Source organism: Triturus cristatus, chromosome 12, assembly GCF_964204655.1.
Source record: "Triturus cristatus chromosome 12, aTriCri1.1, whole genome shotgun sequence".
NCBI classification, from domain to species: domain Eukaryota; kingdom Metazoa; phylum Chordata; class Amphibia; order Caudata; family Salamandridae; genus Triturus; species Triturus cristatus.
The window spans coordinates 695231853-695256885 of NC_140595.1; the positions used below are offsets into that span (position 1 = coordinate 695231853).

Below are 25033 nucleotides of genomic sequence, written 5' to 3' on the forward strand. Positions count from 1 at the left end.
TGTTGGCAGCATCGCAGATTACCTGCACATTTATGGAGTGGGTGGACTTTCTGTTCCTGTAGATATACTCAGTGGCTGCTGGTGGGCAGATTGGAATGTGTGTGCCATCAATACAGCCTATGACATGCGGGAACTGTGCCATCTGGTAAAAGTCTGTCTTGGTTTTAAGTAGTTCAGCCTGTGTGTTTGGGAAGCTAATGTAGTGTTGCATTCTCTGCATCATGGCATCCAGGAACTTCCTGAAGAAACGGGACAGCCAACTCTGGGATACCCCGCCTACCGCAGCTATCACCCCCTGGTAACTGCCAGATGCGAGTAGATGGAGGCTACAGAGCACCTGCACATGTGTTGGTATGGCCTGCGCCCTTGTTGTTGGATGGTCCAGGAGTGGGTGCAAGTCCCTTATCAGATCCATGATGGTTTGGGGGTGTAGCCTGTACCTTTCATGTATCTCAGCCTCAGTCTGTTGGAAGAGTGTGATGGGCTGTCTGTAAATGCGCTCCTCCCGTCTCCAAATCCTCACACCTGCTGCCTGTAGACGTAGGCGCCTTGCAATCACATACAGAGCCGCCATGGTGATCACGCTGTTGCATTTTGGGATTGCTTATATGCACTGTAGCTGATTACCACCTGCTTTCACTCAGTGTTAATTACAGACTCTTAAATACCGAATTTCATGAAATTCGGTAATACCGAATTTACCTACATCTCTTTTCTCGTTTTACCATTTCCTATTTACCGATTCGGTAAATAAGAATTCGGTAATTTAGAATTCGGTAAAGATGAATCGGTATTTACCGATTCATAATTACCGAATCCTTCTTTTTGGCCTCCTACATCTCATTCGCCTAATTACCGGTCGGTAAAATGATATTTACCGAATTTCGTCCGTTACCGACCGGTATTTAGCTACCTACATATGGCCCCAAATGTTTTTATTATTGTAATACAATTTTCATTATCATCCTTTGATATAAAGGTTTTTAATTCAGCAAAAAAAAAATCTTCCCCTTTTTTTGAAAAATGTATAATAAACTGTTTCAGGAAATTGCAACTACTATTATCTCTAATGAGTTTTTGTGCCAATATACTGTAACCACCAGGTGGACGGTGACTTTATGAATGGTTGTGGTGTGTATGTAGTTGGGTTGGTCATATGAGATCAGGTGTGATTAATGATAAATAAATCCCAGAGGACGCCTTCTTTTTAAATCCTTGCTTTAATCCTAGTCCTTTGGGTTACCTAGGGTTCCTCTCCTTTTTGGAAATATTCCTTCAGGAGACACACCTACCACAGGCAACAACAACCGGATATGCGTCCTCATGGGGGGTACACCGATACTTCGCTAATTACAGTACGTACTCCAGGGGGACCGCCATTTCAGTACATAAGTGTATACCCTTCCGACCCTCGTGGATCCGCACTGACGCCGAGGGCGGCAATACCATGGTAGTGGGCCATATGGGTCACCGCATGGCGTTTGTTTGTGTGCATGCACCCAACACAGACAGCCTGGATTTCTTTCACAAACTACATGCCCAGATTAAGCATGTGGATGTGGACTACATCTGCATGGGGGCATGGGGGGGCTTCAACTTATTATTAGACCTTGAACGGGACAGCACCGCAGATACTCCTGACTCTAAACCCCGGGCATTACGAGCGTTGTCAGACCTCTGTGAGGCACTTAATTTAATAGACATGTGGTGCCACTATCACCCAGAGGAGCCAGCCTACACACACTACGCTGCCCCATATGACACCTGGATGCACCTGGATTACTGGATGCTGTCCCCTAATATGGTGCCATGGCATGACGCTATACACCACCTACCCAGAACACTTTTAGACCATTCCCCAATTACCCTAAAACTGCAAGTGCTCAGAGCTGGTGGGTGTGAAAGACACTGGAGTTTCCCGGTGCAGGTGCTGCTTTACGAGGTCTTTCTCGCTGAGCGTCGGGTGGCCATCCTGGAGTTTTTTATTTGAATAAGGGATCGGTCAAATCCTGGGCTACATTTTGGGAGGCGTTTAAGGCCTACATGAGGGAGATTTGTACTTCAAAACATGTCTGTATCCTAAAAGACCTCAGTAGCATGCTCTTCCTCTTAGATGAGCAATAAGAAGCCTTGGACCGGGAGCATGCAGAGTGAGACATTCCGTCGGGTTTCAGTCACCGGATGACTCTACTATCTGAATTACGTGAGGCAGCGGAGAGGGAAACACATTTTTAAAGAAGTACGCCACCACCAGAAGGTATGGGGAGGGAGAAAGGCCGGGGCGCAACTAGCATGGCTTTTGCGGCCCTCCAGAGGTCAACCGTACATAACTAGTCTCCAAAACAATGCGGATGCCCTAATAACAGGCATGCCAGCCATTTAGGATGAACTCCTCGAGTTCTACACCAATCTATACATGTTGCGTGTAACAGACGATGTGACTGAAAGAACTAAATATTTGGAGGAAATCGCGATGGTATGGCTGGGTTCCGCTAAGCAACAATTACTGGCGGAACCCTTCACAACTGAGGAAATAATCAATGCAATTGACGCCATGAATGACTCGAAAGCACCTGGCCTCAAGGGCTATACTGGTAATTTTTATAAGACATATAAAACCTTCCTCGCCCTGTACCTCCTCAAAGTATATCAAGAAGCACTTGAAAACAAGGTGCTGCCACCCTCCTTGCATGAAGCAGTTACCATATTGCTCCTTAAGCCTGGGAAAGATCCACAGCTATGCAGCTCGTTCAGGCCACTTTCTTTAGTAAACTTTGATATTTACATTTTAGCAAAAATGATCGTCACGTGTTTATCCCTTCTACTTGATCAAATAATTTCGCCGCCACAATCGGGTTTTGTCCTGCATAGGTCTACGGCCTTGACTTTATGCACTTTGTTTGTGGTGTTGCATAGGATCTTGCCGGATTTCCCAGCAGTTACTACACATCTAGACGCAGAAATGGGACTTGACTACCTGGAGTGGCCATTCCTACGAGCCACAATGAGCTAAATGGGCATACCTAAGGGATTTATCGCGCTCACTGCGCAACTCTACACACAACCCACGTCCCGACTCCGATTAAACGTCACCATGTCCCCATTATCACGTGGCACGAGACAGGGCTGTCCACTCTCTCCCCTACTTTTCTTTATCGCACTCAATATCCTAGTTCGGCGGCTACAAGAGCGGCACCTTCATTCATAGGGGGTTGCAGTTCAATACAGGCCCACTCTTGATTAACACTCTATGCAGATGATATCATACTTTATGTCCACCACCCCCAGGAAAATCTGGCACCAATAATCAGAGAAGTCATCCAATTGTGGAGGTTCTCTGTACTCCACATGAATTGGAGCAAGTCAGAAGTTTTCCCCTTAACCGCTGTCACAGAGAACCTGGATTTGTGAATTCCACTTCCCATGGTGTGACACATCCGTTAAATATCTGGGTATACATGTACATAGGGAGAATGAGCAGATTATATGACTGAACTACAGCCCAGTGCTACGTGCACTTGAATCACAAGTAGAGCGGTGGTTAAAACTCTCTCTCTCCCTGGTGGGACGCGTTGCCATCATTAAAATGGTGGTATTGCCCAGGTTCCTATACTTGTTCGACAAAATTCCCATTCCACTAACCAATACGTTTTTCCATACATTACGCACCACCCTCATTAGACTGATCTGGGGAGGCAGGAGGGCCAGGATCAGCTGGCATACAATGACTCTGCCATATGAACAGGGGGTTTGGAGTCCCTAATTTTCAAATTTACTATTTAGTGGCTCAATGCAGCTTTCCTCACCACTGGTATCACCCCGACATCCAGATTCCTTATGCTAGGCCAGAGGCGGACCTCCCTAGAGACCCCCAGGATATACAAACGGTGTCTACCACTAGCTGGGCCTGGAAGAAGCTGTCAGGTGGGCGGTCGCTGTACTCTTCCGCTATCCCTTTGGCTAATAACCCTTGGCTGCCTATCACTCAGGAGAAGTTGGTTCAGCGTACTCTCACTAAATACTCTCTTGCTAGATTGGGTGACCGCTTACCGGGGGGACATGTATATTCGGGTGCAGAAGACGCCCGCTTCAGCGAGGCTTCACACATTGACTGATTTATACTAAACAGACTGCGGAGGGCTTTGTGAGCACAGATCTCAGAATTCCCATTGGAACCGGACAGTTTCCCGCTGCTAACACTACTAATTTCCAGCTCTGGGGGGAACACCTCATATCTAAATTATACAGGAACAGTATGGCTCTAGTCCCCAGCAGGGACATCAAGGTTTGTGAAGCGTGGAAACAGGATCTAGGGCACCCGCTGCCAGATTCACAGTGGGAATATTGTTGCGCTCAAACAAGGAAGGTATCCCTTAATAATAGACATAAGCTAATCAATTTAAAATTCTTATGGAGTGCATATATGACGCCGGCAAAAATGCACAGAATTGACCCTTCTCGCTTCCACACATGCCCTAAATGTCAGGCGCAACACGCTGATTTCATCCATATGACACAGCATTTTCTCAATGGTGCATTTTACTATTGAACCTCAACCTGGGGTGGCGTTGTTGGGAAATGTGCACGAGGTCCCGAAACCAGCACCTAGGTTTATAGCGATTGACCTGTGGTTGGCAAAAAGGGAGATAGCGATTCACTGGGGCAGCAGAGTTACTCCCATACTGAAAGCATGGCTAAACAGTCTGATCCATTGTAATACAAACTGTGAGCTGTATGCTACGTTAAAATTTGCTGCATCCAGACCCCGTGACATCTGGCAGCCCTTGGAGCAATATTTCCTCGATATGGACGCCACTCCTAATTCCCTACAGCCAGAAAGGGATAAAACATCGGAGGACGGATAGCTTCACCCATTCATGTGTTTACCAAGCGCTGGTTCTAATGTGTTGGCGCAGAGACGCAATTGACTAATGCCAGTATGCTTATTGGAGAGTGCTTCTACAGTGACAATGACTGCTTAGAAATTGATTATGGTGTTTACTTATGTATGATAATGGTTTAACACTGTGTGTGGAGAAAGTGAAATTAACATTGCAACCTGATGTTCACCATTTTGAAAATGATAAAGTGTTAAAAAAAAAAGTAGACAAACATCATCACTCTTTATTTGAACATATTTTGATAGCAAAGAGGGCTGATTGGGTAGGGCCATCTCATAAAATATTTCCAGGCGATTGTGTAGTGGTCAATTTTCATGATCCGAAAATTGTTGCAACCCTCTTACGGCAACTTCTTACCCTTTCTAAAGAGTCTTCCAGATATCTGTTTTCCCACTAGGGTTTTTCTCCAAACTTCATAATCCCCTCCATCCATCCCGGGTGCTGGAAGACTAATCTTTAGAGATCTTAACGTGCATAATCGCATTTCTGGTCCAGCCGTGGTGATGTTGAGTAACAGATATACACCCTTGGAAGAGTTGGATGAGTGCAATTGACTGAATTCTCTACCAGAAGTGGAGGCTCCTCATAGTAGGGGGGTACCCAGACACGTGTCGGCAGATGCCAACGGGACTGCTAACACCATTGTGCCAGTTAAAGTCTTATCTTGAAAAGTTGTAGTATCGAGGGAAAAACTAGGAGACCAAGACTGTATCAGGTTAGTGGCTAAATACCATGTGATCTGCATACAAGAAACCTGGGAGACTGAACCAAGGTACTTAGAAGGGTTTTGCAGATATCATTCTTCAGCTTTCCCTTCAAATGCCGGTAGAGCCAAAGGCGGTCTGCTTACACAGATTGCAAATACTTTTTTCAGGGAACTGTATACGTTTTATAATGATTCCCCTTACTTTCACTGCCTTGTGTGTGACGTTGCAGAGGATTAGGATTTGTTGATAACTATTACAACTGTTTCAATGGAAATGCCTCACAGGTGGTGGAAACCTTCAAGACAGCCTTGCGGTATATCGGAAACAATCATCCCAAGGCCCTGAAACTCCTTTGGGTGGGTGACTTTAGCACCCATCACTGTCTGAAGGGTGGGAAGCCAGTGTGTGGGCTGATAGATAATGAGGAGGACACCCTGGTACACTTTGAACACAACGAGAATGGTAATGTCCTTAATAGTCTTTTGGTGAAGTTTAACCTTGTAATGATGAGTCAGGTGTTGGATCCATCAGGTTGCCTTGCCGCAACCTTTAGGGGAGTTGATAGCGAATCTATAATTGACTATATTATAGTATCAGAGGCATTCGGTATTTGGACAGATGACATTGACGTTCTATTCATGGGCTTCAGTGATAATTCCACACTGTCCTGCAGCCTGAACTTAGAGGGGGGAATTAAATCTCGGACCAGTGTGGGATTCAAACTGGTTTTAGCGAGGAAAAATGGTTTTACCATCAGATGGAGCAAGTTGGACAAAGTGAACTTTCTTCCAGGTATTCGTAATCGTAACCAGGCAGAGGTTTTTGTTTGCCTGGACCCGGAAGTGGTCCCATCGCAGGATATCCCAGCCTTCCTTGCTAATCTGACTAACATAAAGCAAATTCCGTTACGTAAATGCCGGTCCACAAAGTCGCATTCCCGGGGATGGTTTCATTCATCTTGTACAAAAGCCCAGGCTGACTTACATCTGGCCTTGCACACTGACCCGAAAGGCAGGGAACTTGTTAGAAAGAAAATCATTCACACTATATAAAGAGGCTCGAGCAGTAAGGATACAGGAGCTGAAGAAGAGGGCCTGAGAGGCTCTTCGGACAGCTACCTTGGTAAGGACAGCTCTGGTTTATGGAAGGTTCTAAATGCCAACTATTTCAGGGAACCTATTGACCCCCTCAACAGATGTACAGAATCAAGGTGGATAGAACATTTTTCGATGATATACTCAAGTGCACTGGGTCATTTGAAGCAGGGGCCACAAATGATCAAGGTGCGGTTGCTATCCCTTTGGTTTTCGGTTTAGCAGAGGTTCAGATGGCTTTGGGTGAATGTAGTAGCGGTAAGGCTCCTGGCCCTTATGGGGTACAGGCTGATTTTGTCAGGCTTTATGGGCTCCGCTGCTTGTAAATGTGTTTAATGCTGTTACAAGGGTTGGCCCACCGGCTACATGGCAAAAATCTATCATTGTTTCCAATTTATAACAAGCATTGGCATAGCCAATAGGTTGCGCCTTTGGGACCTTATAAGTGTTTAGCCATGCAACAGTTGTTGCTGCACCAAGGATATTGTGCTGCATAACTAAATACTTATAAGGTCCCAAAAGCGAGACCTATTGGCTATGCCAATGCTTGTTTTTAATGTGAGCGACCTACTTAGGACACCAAGCAAGACATACCGAGGGAAGTGAGAGGCCTTCTTAGTATGGGAGCAATTTTGTGGGTGGATGCACCTTTAAATGTAAAACTTTTCTCGGTGGAAATCTCCCATTGCCTTCTCCATACTGTCAGCAACGGTTTATCAAAAAAGTTTAGACAGGTTACTAAAAGATAGTACATTTCTATTCGAATAGGCTAACGATCCATTTAGCAACCTTGAGGAGGGGACTAGGCATTGAGCAACTAGGGATTTGCCCTTCTGACAAAGGAGAGGGAACTGCAAGGGGCCAGGTGGCAAGACAAATGGCGGCACCCGTGCTTTAGCTTAAACATCTTAAGCTAAAGTCGGGTGCCGAGATTGCTTCAAAAGTAAAGAATTGTCTATTTCTTTACTTTTGAAGCAATCTCAGCACCCGACTTTAGCCTAAGATGCTAAAGCACGGGTGCCACCATTAACAGAATGGCTCATGGAGAACATCAAAGCGGCCGCGAAAGTGATCGCGATCACGATCAAACATCAGTGCGGCCGCGAAAGTGAAAGTAATAGCGATCAAGCGCGGCGCGCGAGCCCACGCACCTGCACTGTAGCTCTAGGCTGGCCATGGTAGCACATTTTGGAGCCCTCACAAAAAGTCTCGCCAGACCAGCGCATGCGCTGGGTCAGGTGAGACCTAAAAAGGGGGATGTCACACCAAAAAGATTACAGACCCATATCACAACGTGACTCCACCACTAAGATAATGGGTCACATTTTGCTGCACAGACTGGAAGACTGGGCTGAGGCTAACAACATTCTAGCAGACACCTAGTACTGCTTTAAGAAGGGGTTGGGCACCATTGACTAATGCCTAAATTTGAGCATGCTAATAGGCAAATATACTGTTGCCAAGAAAGTCTCTAACTTCTTGGACCCAACTGATGTTTTTGATTGTGTTTCACATTCAAAGCTCTGGGCTCTTATATCTGAGATGGGAATAGAGGACACCATTATTATTCTTATCAGACAGTTATATTTGGAGGTGAATGCCTGTGTGCACTTTGGCCCAGAGGGTGAATGCACAGACCTGTTCAAGATCAAATGGGGGTGAGGCAAGGGTGTATTCGTGCCCCCTTCCTTTTCTCAGTGTATATTAACAGAGTTGAAGCAGCCCTTGTGGAGAGAGCTAGAGACATCCCAAACATCAGTACGCGTCCCTCTTAATACTCCTCGATGCCGCAATCGTGGAGCGGATGGGACGAGCGCTGCAAAGCCTAAGAGAGGATTATACCATCTTTATGAAGGAGCTAGACTTACAGGTCAATGAAAGTAAGACCTTTACCCTGACCTGCGGTAAAAGACCAAAGAAACGTCCGGTGTTTGGTATCAACGAGCGTAGGGTGGTGACGCTATGAGCTTCTCATATCTGGACATCCTCTTTGATGTCAAATATTCCTGGTGACCGATGGTGTCTAACAGAGTGGCTATGTTAGAAAAGACGATCTTGGCTCTGCTAAGTTTCAGTAAGAAAACTAGGCATGAAACCAGTAATTAACTGTTGACAGTTTTTGCAGCCAAATCTGTGGAGATAGCCATTTATGGGGCAGCTATATGTGGCATTGTGGACACTTATGAGATACAGTGTGTTGAGGATGCTTTCATAAACAAACATTGAAAATGCAATAGGTCTTGCCTTTAATTAAGTTAAAGCCATTTGCTTTGCTATACAATACCATTAACAAAGCAAATGGCTTTAACTTAATCAGGGCAAGACCTATTGCATTTTCAATGCTTGTTTAATCTAGCCACTCTTCCTTCTTACCATACATCCATACATCCTTCCTTCCTTCCATCCATCATTCTATTCATCATTCTCTATCATCCACTCTTGTCTGCATCTGTCTCTACATCTACATCTCTACATCTATCCCAGTACTTCTATTTCTTCATGCGTCCCTCCATCCACCCACCCATCCATCCTACTCTCTAGCCACACATCTCTGAATCCACCCGTGACACATCCGCCATCCAGGAGGGTCACTCATCCGAGAACAATTGTGCTGAATAAAAATGTGAGACTCAAGTGCCCCTTGGCAATGAAAAATGAAATATATCTTTAAAAGGTAGATAACATCAAAAGAGGAATGGCGGGAGTATACATTAAAACTGCACACGTAACATTTATAGATGCTTTTCCTTGTGTCCTGGGTGCCGCATACCGACTCGTCGAGTAGTGCAAACGGATGTGCTGTGTGTCCGAGCCTTAATCCCCCCGAGCTCCGTTAATCGGATAGGGTGCGAGTGAACAGCGCAGACAGTCACGAGACAAAGCGGCATCCCAGGTGTAAACATGGAGGGTGCATGGGCTTGAGAGAAGCAAGGAGGGCAGGGGAGGCAGGGTCGAGAAAGAAGTTGGGGTGCGTGTCAATAATCAGACCCTACCAGCGGACTAAAGCGGCCGTGAAAGAATGAAAGTGAAACCGTATGGACCAAAAAATGCGCGTGCGTGTGCACATCCCTACGCTAATTAAAGTAAACAAAGATGGCGTCGGGCTGTCCACATGTGCGTGCATTTTATTGTCCATACGTGATTGCGAGAGCAGCCGTCTTTGTCCATTTGGACGCGCGTGCATTCAGCTTTGGCTGAATTGATCGCAAAAGGCCCTTGCATGGCGAGTGCAGCGCATGCGCGCTGCTAACACCTGGCGAGACCTAAAAAGCTTTTAGCAGACCCACGTCCATGCTTTAATACTGTGTGCCATGATGAGTTAGGAACCCCCTACATCAAGTACAAAATTATGCTCGCCTCGCTGTTGCTATGGCCTTCAATTTGGACAAGGGAAACTGCATCACTACATAAACAGATGCTTGAGAATTGCCTATTGCTAAATTCAGCTTTCAATATACCCTGGATTTCATAAATTAATCTGACTTTGGAGGAAATATGGCTCCCCGATCTATTTACCTCACCAAACTCATGCTTGTCATGGAGTAAGACATGGCAGATGCCGTGCTGTGCTACCCCCTGTACTCTTGCCTTGGTTCCCGGGCAGTTTCCAAGGCTCCCTACCCTTTGAGCCTGATGCTTTCTACACTTTGAATTGCCCATTGTTGGACTTGGCCCTTCTGGCAGGTTTACCCCTAAACTTTTTGCTTTTACTGGTGACCTGGTGGTAGTGATTTTTGGTTTCTGCGCACTTTCCCTGTGTCCCAGAGTAAAGTGCGTGCGCCCTCTGAGTGCATGTGGTGAGATAGGCCTGCCCTCCCATAGGAATGCATGGGGAATGTATGTGTCCCTAGTAGTTCCTGATGCGTGGGGTGTGCAGGGTCGAGTCTGGTATGTGCGGGCTCGTGTGATGGAATGCTGCGCAATGATGTATGCAGCGTGTATGTGTCTAGTGTGGAAGTGCCACTTCTAGACATGGCTGTGCGTGTGCTATAAAGGTGCTGACACGTGATTGGCTGGAGCTGGCTGGTGAGCCTGGCTCCAGGAGTCTGGATGGGTCTGCCCCGGTGGTGAGTGTTGAGATCAGCATGTGTGATGTGAGGGAGTGGTGCACCTGGGTCCTGTGACTAGGGCAGGGATTTCCCCACACAATGCTGGCTCCGCCCCCTGTGGTGCGACTGATGACCCTAACCCTGCCAGTGAATGGAGTGAGGGGCTGAGCACATCAAGGGTGCTCACAAACCAGCTGTGACTGGTTTTTCCCCTCACCCTGAGCAAAGACAAAGGGTTTCACTGTATAAGAAGGGGCTGTGTCCCCTTACAAGTTGTTCTCTTCCAGGATCCTATCTGAGGGGGGGGGCTGCTGCTGCTGGAGGCCAGGAGGAACCGCCACTTGGGACTGCCTTCCTGCCTGGAGGGCCCAGTGAGCTGGCCCCTGGCCCAGCCTTGCCCCCTGCCTACCTTCCTGAACTTTGCCAGGACTTTGTTACTGGACCGTGCTTATAGCGCTGGGAGCGCCTTATTCTTATTTGCTGGGAAGAACTGGTTGCTTTTGGTCCTGGACTGTGGGCGTTCATTTGGTTTCTAGGAGGGCGCTTTAGGGGGTGTTGGCAGCGAAGAGAAACTGCCTGGGCCCCCCCCCTTTCTTGGCTGTTCGAGCGGGAGCCTACCCCGCTTTATTAGGGAATTAATATCCCTAGCGGGTGCCCACCCCGCCAGGGACCTTGCCGTTGTTCTTTTTGCGACCCTCGCGGGTGCCTACCCCGCTTATTTAATTATTTTGATAGCGGGAGCCCACCCCGCATACTGGTGCTGTCGCGGGTGCCCACCCCGCGTATTGCCTTGAAGAGAATCCCTGCCGCGGCCGAGGGAGAACCGGAAGCCAGGCAGCCCACGCCGAGACGTGGGCGGGGCTTGGCCCAGCGCGACGGAAGTTCCGGCCATCTGCCCGGGAAGCGGAAGAAGCCGGTGTCTTCCACCGGGGATCCCAAGAGCGAGGGAGAGCCCCGGGTGACCGGCGGAAGAAGAAGGAACCGAGGCGGCGAGGCAGCAACACGCTGCTGCCCCGCCGGAGTGCTACCGGCACCGGCGAAGGAGCGAAGACACCGCGGGAGTCCCCAGAGAACAGCCCGGTAAGTTGTGAGGGGCTGGGGGACTCCGGGCGGGTGTTGTGGGTGCCGGTCCCAGACCGGGCTATTTCCTTGAGCCCACGAGGCTCCAACGTCGGGGGCATGAGTATTTAGAGTGCTAGGCGCTCCAACCAAGGGGCATTTGTTGCCATTTGTTTTGTAATAAGAGCGGCCCCGGAAGGCAGCGGGCCACTCCAACGTTGGCCCCCACATTTGCTCAGAGTCCAGAGGGACTCCAACGACGGGGGCACATTGTTCTTGAGCCACGGAGGCTCTAGGAGGCATTTCCTGTTGTTTGAGCCCAGCGAGGCTCCAAGGGGCCGGTCCTTTGTTTAGAGCCCAGGGGGGCTCAGGGGACAGTCAGTTGGCCAGAGCCTGCAAGGCTCCAGCGTTGGTCCCATCATTGTTCTACAGCTGCCCAGCACTTCGTGGGCAGCTGCTCCGATTAGGCCCCTGACACTGGGACACAGGGCGTCCTAGCCCCTACAAGGCCAGTTGGCCTACGGACAGTCACGGGTGGTGACTTATGTGAGTTTGGCGCAATTGTGTTTTCCTGCACCTCTGAATGTGTTGTGATGCATCATGTGTAATGTGCTAATACCCCTACAGGTATTGTGATACTTAGGTGGTCGTTTTTCTCCTAGTACAGGTGGTGCTAGTGAGGTCCTGGTTCCCTGCGCAATATTCTCCTAAGGTGGTTAGGGTTGCGTAGGTGGTACTTAACATTTACCAGTAGTTACTGGTTGTGTGCTACAGTGATTTACATTCTATATTCTAAGTGCTAGTTCTAAAAGTGCTGATTCCTGACAGTGGTCCAGGTGGCCCTGTCTTGTACATATCCCCTGTAAATTCTGCCCGTGCCTGTTGGCACATTGTAAAGTGTGTGTTTTTATCTAATGTGCTTTGGTATAATACAAAGGCTATTTTTATATATGACCTTGTGTGGAGTTTCTTTTGAGGTGGGCCTTGGGTGTTGTTGCTGGGTGCGCGTGCAAACGCTTTACACATTGCCTCCGGGATAAGCCTGACTGCTCGTGCCAAGCTACCAAGGGGGTGAGCAGGGGTTATCTTTGGCGTGTAACTCCCCAGCCCTGACTAGAGTGGTGGTTTCTGCCTGGCTTTGGCGCAAGCCCTAGCCAACCAGAAATCCCATTTCTAACACCCATATATTCACAGAATCACACCAAGGGCAGCCGGGCTTTATACTTTCTGCATTATTTTTGCTCAGTGCTATTTCGTACTTCCCAGCCCGCATTCAGACAGGCTGCAGTTAGATCAATTGTGACCCATCCCTTAGGTACTGGGCTCGCCGTTACTTCTTCTTGCAAGTTCCAGTATTATCACTGGCCAGTTACCGGTCGTTCCATTTTTGATCATACATACATACTCTGTTGGTTCACAGTAAGCGCAAATATTTCACAAATGCAAGTTCTTGTTATCTTTATCGAAGGTGGCTTTCCTCGTGAAGCTGCTCTTGTGCCGAAACGCGTGTAGATTGAAGCCACTAGAAGACTGAAAACAAGGTATTCATCTAATTCATGTATTTTTTGCAAAAAAGTATAACCAAGATGCCTGCATCTGTAAAAAGTGTAAACATGGCAGCAAATCAAGGAACACTTTTCCAAAGAATTTAAGGTTTCACAGATTGTATGTATTCTGTTCTAGTTTATAGGTGAGATAAATGTATAAGGATATGAATGGTGAAATGTTTGAGTAATTTAATTGGTGTTTTATATATTAAATGAAAAAGTATTTGCACAAGGATACCAATATAGCAATGGCATTGGATAAGAATGTGTTTTTAACATTATTTACTCTGTTGTGTATAAATAAAAAAAATGTTTTGTATTCATCCTAGATTTGTTATGTTGTGAGCCCTTTATTTAGGTAGTATATCAATTTAAAAAAAATATTAATTTCAAGTTGCCTTAGGTTTTTGTACACGCACATAAGACAAAGCTAAAGCAGTCATTTTTAGGTCTCAGCTAGCGAAAGCTGCGCTTGCGCAGTCTCGCTCACGAGATTTAACGTTTTTTAGTACGGGGCTTGAACTCGCCCCTCTTCTCCATTGGCTGGCTTCCTAAACGGAGGCCAGCCATTGGAGGAGAGGGGCGTCTGTCCGTTTAAGCCCCGTCTTTTTCGGATTCGGAGGCATGTTTTTTACTTTCTTTCTCTCCTCTGGAATGTAAACATTCCAGCCAATGGGAAGAGGAGAGAAAGAAAAACATGCCCCCCAATCCGAAAACGCCGCTGCGTTTCTCCGAGGCATTTCTGCTTGACCTCGGAGAAAGGCGGTGGTGTGCTTGTCCTCTCCCCCTGCTCTCGGCTCCCTCGGTGCTCCCGTGTCCGGCTGCTGCTCTGGTCTCCTCCCCCTGTCCTCTCAGGCTGTGCACGCACTTTAGCCCCGGCCCAATCTCCACCTTTGGTACATGGCTTGCTTTGGTGAGTACCTGCACTTATTTTTTCACAATGAAAGCACTGACTTTTATTAATTGATGGGAATCCGTCCAGCGACACTTTGCTCTTTTCCTGCCTTAAGGTGAATCAATCGAAAAAGATGCCTGAAAGTGAACAGTCTATGCCTTTCCTACAGGCAGTGTAACTGCACAGCTGCCAGGTTTCTCCGGAAAAACACGACTACAATGGAGTAGCTAGTAGCTCATGGACCTGGGAAACTTGGTATGGCAGTAACAGACAAGCTTCAGAAAGAGGGGAGCAGTAAAAGGTCGGTGCTGCATACATAAGGGGCAATGATTAACATTTGCCCTAATGTTGATTTTAAAAGTAAACTTTGAATAAACAATTCTCATACAGACATTTCATGTTTTAAACCGTTGTTTTCTAATGTGCAAGGCGTATTTAATTGCACTGAAACGAAGACCAAAACTCCCAGAATCCACTAGTTTGTGACTCAAAATCCTAGAACCTTTAAACCTACGCACCTCCGGTTTCGAAACCGGTAATTCGAAACATGTGGAATCTGTCGGATTTTTTTTTTGCTGGCGTAAATTCCCTGAGATGAATGCAAAAATATTGCAAACTAAGAACACGTTCTGACTAAAATTATGCACATTATGTAATCCTCTCCACACCGGAGTCGGAGAAACGTTTCCAATTTGAGCTGGCCTTGTGGGGGGTGCGCTTCCCGCGGCGTCCAGAGGTGGCGCTGTGTCCCCGAGGTCGAGAGAGTCTCCGCTGATGTCACACTCTCAGCAGGGCAGGCAGACGGCGCAGCCCCCATATTTGTCAGATCCTACAGACGGCGAGCAGCTAACAAACGAAAAGAGACTTTCTTGGACCTGGACGAGGTGACAGACCTGCTTCTTCCCCCAGCCGAATCCCGTCCTAACCCTTGCTCCAGTCTGAAGCAACCAAAACATTCCATTGCCGTACATTTTTATGCAGCACGAGTTGCGCGATCTTCCCCGGAGCAGAGTTTTGCATACTGGCCAGTTTACTTTTGCCCTGGAAAGAGCATGTCCTGCTGGGCAGTCAGGGCAGAACAAAAAATAAAAAATGAGTACCGGTGAGTGCCACCTGCAACCACCGGTTCACATTTACCTTTGTGTGTGTGGTGTCAGTGTTATGCCATTATGTGTGCTGCAAAATGCACGCATGGGTTGTGGTTGTGTTAACTATTGTGTTAGGATTATTTTGGATATAGAAATGCGTTTAAGCGTTGAGCGCGGTTCCTTATCCCAACGAAGGTGCACTCATATGCACAAATGTGTGTTTGTTGAAGTTTGTGTGCCTTTCTTGTGCGTGCTTGTGAGGCTGTAAGAAAATAAAACTTTATTAAAGATAATAAAAACCCTAATGTGTATCCGTGCTTTGCGGCGAATGGCTGTACTGGTTGTGTTTGTGTATTTAGAGCAGACGATTGTCACACCATCATAAACACCTTTTAATAACTCTGTGTGTGTGTGTGTAGGTGGCTCTGTGGGTGGCTCTATTTGTGTGTGGGTTGCTCTATGTGAGTGGCTCTCTGTGGGTGGCTCTGTGTGTGCGGGTGGCTCTATTTGTGTGTGTGGCTCTGTGTGTGGGTGCAAATGCAATAGGTCTCGCATTTGAGAGTGATTAAGCTATTGACATTGTAAATAACAATGCCGTTTCTTTAAATGTTTTAAAAACAAAAACATAAACAAAAATAATGTCATGAGCAATGCCAATAGCTCTAACTTTAACAATGCCGAGACCATTGCATTGTAAATGCTTGTTAGCTTAGGCTGCGGTAAAAAGATCGGAGTCCAATAAAAACAAAGTCACTGTTATCTCCTACAATTCAATCCCCTCTCATGCAGGCTTGCACCCGTATCTGTTTGCTATCCAGACCCAGCAGCATTGATTTGTGCTAACAAGGTTCTGCTTAATTAATTTCCTTTAATGTTTGGGCTACCCTGAAAAATGTTACTCTTTGAAGGAGATAGGCCCCTGCCAGAGAGATGGAACCTCCACCCAAACCAACCTGCATATTATGTTTTTCGGTTTGTTTTATGGGACCCCAAGGAAAAATCTGATTGATTCCCTTCTTAAAGGAGATAAGTTCAGACAGTAAAGACCTGCTCTCTGTTTCTTGCAACAACTTGATGGCCCTTTGGTCTGTCAGACTGTGGCACTCATTGGGCAGTGTCTGAGGTTAGGAAGGCGTGCCCTGTCATGAAGGGTCATTAGTAAACACGGCACTGTAACTGCACTTTCAATCTATGGCACTTCAAGGAAGCATCTGCACTTTATACTCATGCCCCTTCCTCTATTGTGGAACTCAGAAAGGTGCAATATTTTAGTACAATTTTAAAGAATTCTTAAGTTTATTATAAAATGCTCTTCTTATCCTTACACAATATTTATAATGGAATAGTGTGTTTAATCATATTTTATGAGATGGGGTATTTTACGATTTGGTATCTCAAACTGTGGTACAGGTTTAAACGAAGTCCTCAGTGAACAGTGTGATTTAATGCTATTTTATTGGGGTCCCAATTGTATTTTAACGTTTGCTTTAGCCTTTGCCTGTACCTTTATGCTACATAAGCATAGCGAAATAAGGTTTATTGACTGACTGACTGACTCATCCTTTCATTCACCCACTCACCCATCCACCATATCACAACCAGCAATGAAGAAGAGCCTTCAGCCATAAGGCAGCGCTATTGGCTTTGCTACTGCTTGATGCTAAATGAGGCGAGCCCATACTACCATCATGGTGTCTGGAGTTTGCTGTCCTGCTCACCGATTATTGCAGAATAGAAAAAAGCAAACAAGATAGACAGGCCTTTCAGTGAGGCCCTCTCCACTGCTTTCTTCCATTTCACCTCTGCACAGTTTGGCTGCTTTTCCCACGTTTCCGCATCAGGCAGTGTGAAAAGGATTCAGAACATTCAACTGATTGTTCTACACAAAGGCTTGAGCGACAAGAGAGGCGGTCTGCTTTGCAAATGTTGAACATAATCTGTTTCAACTTTTTCAAACAAGCATTAGCAAAGCCAATAGGTCTGGAGTAGGTCACCAGCATTTTGGCTTTGGCAATTCTTGTTTTTATTTGTCATGGCTTTTGCAAAACCTTATTGCTGGGGGAGCTACTGAGCCCTCATCAATTTATAAAAAAAAAAAACCTTGGCTAAAGACAAAAGTATTTCTTTGGTCTCAAATAAGCTCACATTTATTTAGTAGTCCCTGGCACTGAAGGGAACTACTTTGTGTACGAATGTGGTCCTTGTCAAAGGACAGCATGTTGTAACTCGCAGTGAAGTCAGCCAATCCTTTCTAAAGGATGTATGCTTTAGTGGGTAGAATGACACAACAACAGATAGATCGATAGATAGATAGATAGACAGACAGACAGACAGACAGACAGACAGACACCACATACAAGAGCACTGAAGGCAAACTAGAGCACCACACAAGAAGGACATAGTGGTTACGTTTTACAAGTACAACTGTAGTCCTCAATTAAAGTGCCAGCATGAAATACATGAGTGCAGTTATAAATGTACTTGATTGTGTGCATTCTAAAAAGAGAATACATTTAAAAAAATAGTTTCAAGTACACAGGTGCTATATTGCGAAAATAGAAGCTGTCTAATAAAAAAAGGCAAATCATAAAGAAATGTTCAACTGCAATAGCAGGATACAGGAACTCATTAAGCTGGAATGTGTCCTTTGCTCACATTAAAAACAACATGAAGAGTTGGTAGAAAGTGTTCCGCCATCACTTTAGACTCTAAAGAGAATTGCAACACTTTAGTAATAGTAAAGTAAAAACAAGCATTTACAATGCAATGGTCTCGGCATTGTTAAAGTTAGAGCTATTGGCATTGCTCATGACATTATTTTTGTTTATGTTTTAGTTTTTAAAACATTTAAAGAAACGTCATTGTTATTTACAATGTCAATAGCTTTGGATCAACACTAGGGTAGATGACTTGGGGATGCTTGCTGGGTCGTGAGAGAGATATTGGGGAATGCAAGGAAAAGGCAGAATGGAAAAAGAAAGAAAAGAGGTGGAAGCGTAGGGCGGGGTTTTATTATTGCAATGTTCACAAGTCTGGAGTTTAAGGGAGGGGGAATTACAGGATTTTAATGTATTAGTGAGGTTTCGTTGATGATGTTTACTGCAATGTTATGAAGTCAGGTAGTCATAGGCTCCAATAACCAAGTAGGCAGGCGGTTTCAGCATTTAGCAGAAGGATCTTTCCAGTTAAGAGAATATAAACTTGTTGCCACGGTAAAACTGGAAGACAGGTTGTAGCACTAAAGTGACAGTAGTTTGGTATTTGGGGGAGGGGGGGGGAAGGGGGGAGGGAAACACGGTATCTGCATATTCACCCGGGGAGGGAAGGCTCAAGGAAGGCAAAGAGTAAGTTTGGGGTTTTGGAGCAAAATAGGGGGGGGGTTTCACATGGGGGGGATTGCAGGAGTGTGAGGGAGTCTAGGGAATGAAAGGAAAAGGCTGCAATGGAAGATAAGAGAAAGAGGTAGAAGCATATGGTGGGGTTTTGCAATTGCAATGTTCATAAATTGGGATTAAGGAAGCGGGAAATGACAGGGCAATTACCAGGGCAAAGTTACCAATGCAGCAGCGTTCAAGAGCATGCACAGTTGTCAGAGAGGAGGAGGGAATTCAAAAGGACAAATAGCTGGGTTAATGCCGCACAGGCCAGACCGCGGGAAAACGGAATAATAAGTTAAAGCCATTTGCTTTGCTAATGGTATTGTATAGCAAAGCAAATAGCTTTCACTTAATGAAAGGCGAGACGTATAGCATTTTTAATGTCACCTAGGAGTCATCATTGTCTTGTGTAACATTTCCAATACCTTGACTTGCACACTTATGAGTCATTAGCTCTGCATAATAAGTGTGATGTAAAGCGCTCGATAACCTACAATGGGATGAGTATCGCAATAAAATAAATTAAATACATGTGAGAGAGGGTCTGTAGAGAGCTGATCGGCACGGGTGGTAGCAAGAGAATCCGTGGAGAAAGAGGACTTTGAGGATGTGAAATCTACAGCCAGCAAATACTATTGCAATAAAGCAGGTCCTATTCCTACTTCTGTGTCAGTGACAAGTCCTGTTTTTAATGTTTGGAAATCTGGCCTTCCTACCAGCAATAATGATGATGTGAGAGGATGTGGCCCAACGGGCAGAGCTGCCGACTTCATTACGTTGTGACCTAGTCATAGTTCTAAGAATGCTTGCGTGCAAAGCCAGAGATAGAGACAGAAACCATCGCGTCCTAGCAGTCACAGGCAGTGAAGACCCAGAGACCCAGTAGTGGCTAAATCCTGGATCTGGAAACCAAGGGTTGTACCATATGAACCCTGTTATTCCATCTTCAGTGTACGTTTATTCACTACAGTACTATTAAGAAGCACTATTCTTTGGTACAAATAGCAGTACTTGAACGAACTGTGTAATCCTTTCTCACCACTCACCTCTATTACAGCTTTAAGAAAGGATGTGGCATAACAACCAGAGCTGCCGACTTGGAACTGGGGATGCGGGTTCAAGTCTTGGCATCTGCTCAACATTCCGCGATTCTAGCCAAATCCCTTAATCTCCCTATGCCTACAAAAAATGAATGCGTCCATGTAAAACGCTCCTATACCTTCGGGTCAAGTTCGCACTATACATTAAAAGTGAATCAGTTTACAGTAACTGCCGATGACGCCAATTATGTGCACTCACGCCCACCCACTGCAAGGAAGGGACACCCACTGCTCTCCAGGCATTCACAGAGCAATCTCGAGGGACCCAGTGGCAAATGGGTGTCCCTTCGTTGATTGACATACAGTAATGGGGAGCAAAGGCCTTCAGCGCCTGGCTGCATTTAATTTGCTAACTCTTCCCACGTCAGTGGGGGTGTGGCATTACAGCCTGACAGGCCTCAGAAGCCAAGGCTAAAAGCAGGGCAGCCCAGCTAAACCTGCAACATCTGGCACATGCGTACCAGTGCCATGTGCCTACTATGATACCAAAAACAGGGTTTGGCTCATATGTAGCAAGGCCAAGCCTACTGTACTTAAATAACTAAGAAGAGCGCCAGTGCTGCAACTAACTTCGGATTCTGTTTCTAGTGCATTGAACAAAACAAATGCCACCACAACCACTTTTTCCGTTGGATTTAATCCACAGCTTTTTTTTAAACAATTACATTCAATTTCTAACAAAACCACAAATTATTGCCTGTAGCTCTTTACATTTTTTGACTTTCTTTAACAAGTAAGACAAGCCACCCTTTTCCCTTTTCCCATTCTTAAAAGACTCTGTTATACTTGCAACTCTGATACTCTTGTGCACACTCTCAACAGACCAATCGCTCTGTCATATATCCAAAATTTCAGAGCTACAGGCAATAATTTGTGGTTTTGTTAGAAATGTAATGTTTTTTGTTATTTATGTGCCTACTATGGCAATCTGTGCTCTGGGGGAAAAAAATCAGACAATGATTTAATTTCCTAATGGCAAGTGTTACAGCTTCCAAAAACCCTAACAAAACAAACCTTGACAAAGCTAAATGGCTCGCAGCCAAAACCTGACCAATGGGCTCTGCCAGTGCTTGTTTAAGTATACCGTACCTGCGCATACAGGTACGGTAAGAACAACAGGTAAGAAGATCCCTGACCTTTGTTCATTTGTGAAAACATTTACAAGTACTCTTGTACCGTTCCCCCTGAACTCAGGTATAAAGTCGAAGTTATTATTTAGTGGTTTGAAACACGCTCAAAAGGTGAAAAGGCTACATGGCGCTAAAAACAACTCACTGCAGCTGCTTCCGACTTTCACTGGAAGAAGGACGTGAGGCAGGCAGCACTCCGAAAATCTGGAATGTTATCCATACTACTACTCCTGCTCTACTTTCAAAAACCGTTAAATATCGTCTCTTCCAGCGATTCTGTCAACTACGATTTGAACGTCATTTGCTCCTTCAACTTCCTTCCTTTCCTTTTATGCTGCTCGTTGTACCACACTCTAATCACGTATGTGACGCATCCTAGAAATTGTACCAAATCTGCAGGTTTTGCATTTATATGTATTGTGTGTGTATCTGTAGATATTCATACACAACTATATATACACACACGCACAACACGATAGGTGTCATTTGCATCTTATTTTTCTCTCTGTGGTTTGCTCTATCTGCTGAAATTCCTAACAATCCACTTCTGGTAAATCGCGTTAACACCCCTTGGGCCTAATTCGAGCAAATAGACAAAACCCCATTAAATAAATAAATGCTAGCGAAATGTATTCATAGATCAAGTGAAGGAATAATCAAGACCCCCGAGCCCCGGCTACTTTTAAACTTTGCTGTACAAAGCAGGAGGGCATGGAAAGGAACATAATAGGCATATCTCTGGGGCATAACAGAAAGTCCTCGTAAAAGGTGTGAGGAATCATAAGTAGGGCCTAAAAAGGATTCTCGGTTGGGCTCGGAATCGTTACAATAAACCAAGGGTTGGGTTGCGGTAGGCGGTGGGAAGAGATACTATCCCTTCTTCCTGGACTGAATAAAACGCCCATGGAGTCCTGTAATGCCGATGCCTTATTAGCGAATAGCAGGGATGTCCACCATAACCGCTAATGACGTAATCTACACAAAATATAACTAGTGCCAGAACAGTCTGGAATGTTGTAGCTCATGTTTTTGGAGGTAGCGGTCCAAATGCTTCTTTTTCCCCACTAAATTTCAGTCTTTGAAATCATAAACATTTGGGTGAGCACGGACAAGACCGCCTCGATGCGTGCTCCATAACCTGCAGCACACTGAGGCTGCCTTGTAAATGGCCACCCAACTCTTTCAGGTTACAAAGAACGGAGCAGCAGGCGTGTTAACCAACTAAGCTGCCTACCCCCAAGACTCGGGAGGCACAGGAGTCTTACCACAAATGTTTGAAAGCACGTCCTCCGTCATGGTTCAGCGCCAGTAGGCTTCGGCGTTTTATAAGCCTCTAGAAAATCGATTGTGGGGGCAGGGGGTAGAATTGCGTGTGACACGTAGTGAGGGGGGAGGGGTGCTGGCTGCACAGGGAAAGCCCACGCAAGAATGGAGGGGTGAAAGGTGCTGGCTGCACAGGAAAAGCCCACACAAGAATGGATGCCGCCTAAAGTGACTTGATTATGATTATGGCTCTAAAATAACGTCTCGAGTTGAGTTCCGTGGATTGGAGTTGGCGTTTCAGGGCTGCGTGGGAATTCAAGCCAAAGCCTCAAGCAACCTGCAGCACACTGAGGCTGCCTTGTAAATGGCCACCCAACTTTTTCAGGTTACAAAGAACGGAGCAGCAGGCGTGTTAACCAACTAAGCTGCCTACCCCCAAGACTCGGGAGGCACAGGAGTCTTATCACACATGTTTGAAAGCACGTCCTCCGTCATGGTTCAGCGCTAGTAGGCTTCGGCGTTTTATAAGCCTCTAGAAAATCGATTGTGGGGGCAGGGGGTAGAATTGCGTGTGACACGTAGTGAGGGGGGAGGGGTGCTGGCTGCACAGGGAAAGCCCACGCAAGAATGGAGGGGTGGCGGAAGAGGTTGAAGGCAAACCCACTGGCATATGTACAGAAGAGGGGCACAGGGAAAATATATTGTTGATTACATTGCAAATTAATATATACTATTTATTGCTCATAGTTGAAAAGCTTTGTCATTGTTGCAATGGTTTAAATTATGGGTGCAAGGTATGTCCAGAATAGAAGACTTCATCCCATCAGCGTTGAATTTGTAAAAAAGTACAATTTAGTTTAGGAGTATATGAATATAATTTATATCCTGAAAGTATGTCATGGGCCTGCCTCTCCTGGACCGTTGCTTGACACTCTAGTTTAAAAGTCTGAACAGCTAAACACATACCTGACTCTTAAAGCAGGCACTCAAGCCACTGAGCTACCCTTTATATGTTAACAGTGATAGGACAACCACAGGGAAAGAAACGGACGGTGGATAACGTCGGAGCTGGGGGCATGGAGGGTGACAGACTGTAGAAGCTGACAAGAGCCTAGAGAATCAGTCCCTGGGGAGTGTGCGGGGAGAGCAGAGAGGGAGGCCCAGAGCAGGGAGACAGTGACGGAGCTCAGCTGCGATGAGTGAGATCCGTCCGTCTCCTTTTCGGCAGCGCTGCAGTTCAGCGCGCGCAGGGCTCTTCGGCGTGGGACGTTGCCGTGCTGGACTGATACCCGAGAGGCAGCAAGTTGTCATAGCACAGTTAATCTGCCACCCCAGGTAGGATCCGCAATAAATCACCCGCCATCTGACGCCCAGCACTCCCCATTCCGGCCCTGCTTTTCTGTAAGATCAGTGAGATGCTATCACGGACCTCATGGAAGATCAAGCTACCCTGCAACGAGAAGTACATTACAGTGCATCTCTGCCTTCGTTTGATAGCCCGGGTAAGAGGGGAACGGAGGCCGGGCGGGACAGCAGAGGCAGAGTAGAGAGGAGGCGGGGGCTTAAGAAGAGGAGATGAAGGGGGGGGGGGGGAGGAGAAAGGATGCGAGAGAGCGAAGGAGAGACATTTTGGAAGAAGAGATGTGTAAAGAGAGGGAGTGGGTGAAAGTAAGGGGAGAGAGAGTACGATCTGGAGATAGACACCGAGAGGAGGAGAGGGAAGAAGATAATTCAGAAGAGTGAGAAGGAGAGGGAGTTGAGAAGAATGGGAGACAATCAACAAACAAGCACACCACTGCCTTTCTCCGAGGCAGAAATGCCTCGGAGAAACGCAGCAGCGGTTTCAGATTCGGGGGCGTGGCTAAAAAGTGGAAAGAACAGCAAGGAACACGCCCCCGAATCTGAAAAAGACGGAGCCTATTTGGAGGGACGGCTCTCTCCTCCAATGGCTGGCCTCCGTTTAGGAAGCCAGCCAATGGAGGAGAAGCAAAAAGAGAGGCGGGCTAAATAGCCACTCTAGGAAACATTAAATCTCGACTTCCGGTTCTGCCTTCGGCAGACCGGTAGTCCTCGACCTAAAAAACACTGGCTCTGAAGGGAACGACCTTGGGTACATATGTGCGTCTTGTGAAAGAGAAAAATGCATTCAGTCAAAGTGGTAAGTCATTGGCTAAAGTGGGCTGACCCCTGCCCCATGCTGTATGCTGTAGTGGGCGGAAGCAAACTGTGAATGACACACCAACAGACCAACGGATGAAGAGAGATAGCTGAAAGCCCCTTTAAGTAAGTATGCTATAGATATACATTTAGTAAAATCAAAAGGTATTGGCCAATGCCAGACCTAAAAACAGCCCTGATAAGTTGTTTGACTTAACATGACATTAAGCGAAGTGCTAATGTGGTTATGCAGGGGTTTATGAATTTGCAATGTCTTAGTACTAGCAACTGTTTTAAATGTGTTTAATCCGCACATTCTTCACATAGTGAGTATTTATATATATATATATATATATATATATATATATATATATATATATATTTATTTTTTTTTTTTAAATACAAAGAGGGAGAGTTTCAGTGGCCTTCTGATGCCTGCTGCCGATAAGGTTGCACATGGCAACGGGTGGACAACCATTGCTTGGCAGGAGCCCCTCGTCCACAGTTCCTGAAACAGTGTGGGCAGATGATCACCCTACACTCATCTTAACTACGTTATCTCATAGAGAAATGGTCCAATTCCCCGCTTTCCGGCCCCCATTGCCTGGGTCTACTTCCCAAGTCCAATGGCATTACAAAACATCACAGGGCCACCTTCAAGGTATG

The 25033-nt window shown here is 46.1% G+C and overlaps 1 protein-coding gene across 4 annotated transcripts in view; it reads left to right on the forward strand.

The window, feature by feature from the left end:
• TRIM56 (tripartite motif containing 56) overlaps positions 1-25033 on the forward strand; it is a 132699-nt gene that overhangs the window by 82778 nt on the left and 24888 nt on the right. Inside the window, exon 1 of one of the 4 annotated variants that reach the window (XM_085638051.1) lies at positions 23518-23712. The exons of 2 other annotated variants lie outside the window; for them this stretch is intronic. In XM_085638051.1, coding sequence (XP_085494177.1) covers positions 23626-23712 — 87 coding nt within the window. In that variant the 5' untranslated portion in view covers positions 23518-23625. Of the gene's footprint in view, positions 1-23517; positions 23713-24365; positions 24494-25033 lie in introns of those variants that run through there. One more of the 4 variants, XM_085638052.1, reaches the window with a different exon arrangement.